Source organism: Merops nubicus, unplaced genomic scaffold (genome assembly GCF_000691845.1).
Source record: "Merops nubicus isolate BGI_N331 unplaced genomic scaffold, ASM69184v1 scaffold5707, whole genome shotgun sequence".
Lineage (NCBI taxonomy): Eukaryota > Metazoa > Chordata > Aves > Coraciiformes > Meropidae > Merops > Merops nubicus.
The window spans coordinates 6,925-10,095 of NW_008618193.1; the positions used below are offsets into that span (position 1 = coordinate 6,925).

The 3,171-nt window shown below is 37.3% G+C and overlaps 1 protein-coding gene across 1 annotated transcript in view; it reads left to right on the forward strand.

Moving 5' to 3' along the window:
* The window catches only part of ANKRD31 (ankyrin repeat domain 31), a gene marked incomplete at both ends in the record, with an annotated part of 27,268 nt that overhangs the window by 5,788 nt on the left and 18,309 nt on the right, over positions 1–3,171 (forward strand). The window contains one exon of the mRNA XM_008943353.1: positions 2,747–2,881. Within this exon, the coding sequence (XP_008941601.1) occupies positions 2,747–2,881 (135 nt within the window). The remainder of the gene's footprint in view (positions 1–2,746; positions 2,882–3,171) is intronic.

The window sequence follows — 3,171 nt, forward strand, 5'->3', positions numbered from 1 at the left end:
TCCTGCTCAATGTTTATAATAAGGCCTGTGTGTATTATTAATTTTTTTAACTTTTTTTCTTTATATTTTTTGCCTCCTATGTATACAGTCTTAAAAAACCCCTTTATTCCAAACATGTGTCTTAGATTTTGGTCTCCTCTGGAATAGCATTTCACACATTACTTCTTCCCTGAAAAGAGATTCTTGAGGTAATATTTTATTGAGCTAAAATTTAATTATTTCTTTCATCCCAGGAGAATGGTGCTGTTGGAGAGGTGATGTATAGTATCGGGCAGAGTATAGCCCTTTGCACAACTGAAGGCATTAGTAGCTTTGGAGACCAGAATGAAAAAATGGAAGATGGGATAATGTTTTCTGACTTGTGGGGTTTTCAGATTTTTTTACTGTTCTAAGCCTTTTCTTCATTAACTGGCTTTTGTGTCTCATCTGATTGTTCCTGTGTCCCAGTGGTCTTCCTTTTATTTTTCTGTTCTTGAAAAAAATTTTTTTTCTTCCAAAAAAATGCAATATCATTTTCATCTTCGGTCGGTCACTTACTAGGCCCTCAACATTCCTGTTCTGCTTATGCAGAAGGGAGGTACAAACAGGTTACTTCTTTTCTTACCGTTCAGTCTGTGGAAGGAATGACTCAGACCAATGTTAAGTATTCAGATGTTAAGTATTCAAATATCTTTTTGAAGGAGGATATCCCTGAAGTTGTTGGAATATGGCAGCCTAATCTAGTCTGATTGCTGGTTACTGTCATCTCTCCATCCTAACTTTGTAAATGTGCTGACTGGATTTTTTTGTTTGACAAGTTTCCTGATCTTTGCCCCTCATGACCCACCTGGCAACGCATTGTACAGAGAAACAGTGTTTTGTGATTCAATACCAATGTCCCATTATACTTTTGCAAATGTTTCCTAACAACCATAAAGAAAACTCTTGTGCATGACAACTTAACTGGAAAACTTTGCAATTATTTCTGTTCACTTGCAGTCAGGATTGCTCAGGGTCATTAGCTTAATGGGCTGTTGTGTGTCTTTTTTCCTCCTACATCTCTGAACAGTCTCTAGGATATTCTCCAATGAATCAAAGGAGGAAGAGAAGGAAGAACCATAAAGTGGATGATTGCTTTGGGAGTTCAAACCTAGAAGCTTTTAGACAAAACAGAATACATTATCTTAAGAAAAGTAGGTCTCAAATTGGAGGAGTATCTCAATAACATGAGCCCTTTTGTGTGCTCTAGAATTTCAGTTTTCATTCAAAAAGACAGTCTTTGGTCCTCCTGGTTGCCCCTGTGGAGTGGGCCAAGCACCCCTGTTGCAAAGAGGGCCACCTGGACACATCCTGACACGTTACAGCAGCCTACAGTGAGCTCCATGCTGCCATAGTCTAGCTGCAGCAGTAGCTAAACAAACTAATTTAGAATTAGTGTGGATTTCTCCTCACTGTATGTCTGCCTTTAACATAGTTACAGTATGTCCTTCATGTTCTTCCAAACAGCCATGGATTACAAGCTCAGTACTTTGAAAAGCGTATTTTCCGGAGGCAAGAGGAGCCTGAAGAGAGACGGCTGTCAGGTCATGGAAGATGTTTGACAGCAGCGGAACTGATAACTGAAAATATTAGCAAATACAGCTTGTCTGATGAGAAGAGGAAATGCTTGAGATGCAGCAACTAAATGTTGATAGGAATAATTAACAAGAGCATGGATAAGGGTTGCAGAATGCTTACTTAAAACCTTACAATTTTGTTTTTGCATGAAATACAGATTTTCAGGAAATCAGAGAAAGAACATAGTGACCTTTGAAAAAAAATCTGATAGCACAGTATTGTAAAAGCAGAAGCAGGAGTTAAAAAAAACCCTAACATGCATGGCAGAGCTTTTGAAGATTATACACTCAATCTTTTTGGAGCAGTGTGGAGGAGGGGTTGTCCTTACTCTACGAGCAGAATCAGTACTTTTTAGATCTGTTTTTTTTTTTTCTTTGTATCTCTTACAATTTGTTGTGCCTGTTACCTGATGTGTCAGAACTAGGAACCATCTGATGATCACATGATAAAATTCAGAGTGGATGTTATTTGCTTTGTGAACCGATAAGAGAAGGTTTAAATCAAGTTTATTACAATTATGGATCCAATCTTGTACAGGTTTAAATAAAAGGTATTTCAGCTATGTCAACAGATATTAATCAAAGATTTGTAATCAGTCTACAGGACTTTGTCACATCACAGCTGTAAAAATACCTTACATAGAAACCTGTTTCTTCCCTGACACAGAATCAGGAGTGAAAAAGAGGTGATGGTGAAGTCTTCACTTCTGTGTAGTTCCTTAAATACATTTATATGTGTACTTCATGTATTTAGCAGGTGTTCCTGATAACTTGAAAGCAGTCCATGGAGCAATGTAACATACTGCCTACCTCTATACAGCATGAAACTTCACCCTTGTTACCTTCTTTATTGATCTCTAATTCGCTGTACCCTTGCTAAGTCATGTAGACTTGAACTGGAAATTCTTTTGCACAGGATCTCTTTGTTATCTGAACTGCTATGCAGTATCTTCTAACATTTTTATGTGGTCCATATTATTGAATAATTAAGGCAATGGTTTTGCACATACTCAAGTGGGTTATGAAGCTTAATTCTTCTTTATAATGAAACATTTTTTATGGTTCCTAATGAACACCCAATATGTGTTTAGAGTCCTCCCTATCTACCAGAAAAGAAGCGGTAGTTTTACCTGGTACCTGTAATACAAGAGCTGGGAGAAAGATGAAATATAAGAGAAATGTGAAAGGGGAAACTCAACTGCATATTGCTGCTATGAGAGGAGATTTGTCTTTAGTGAAATCACTAATATCATCTGGAACTTCTGTCAATGATCAGGACTATGCAGGTTTGAAAATTATTCTCTTATGGGCTTGTTTTTTCTTAAAATTTTGTGTAATTTATAGTATTTATACTTTTGTATAATTTGTGTTGTTTGGGTGTAATTATAGATTCTTGCTTTGTGATGTAATTGTGAGGAAGAGAGGAATTCATTCCACAAGTGCCAGCACATTCAGTGAATCTCTGAATTTTGTGTGTCAGCATGGAGTTAGTGCAGCCTTTCTCAGCAGGGGTGTTAATTTGGACTTGCTCATTATCAGGCATACGTGTGGAAAGTGGACTTGAAAGTTCAGGAGG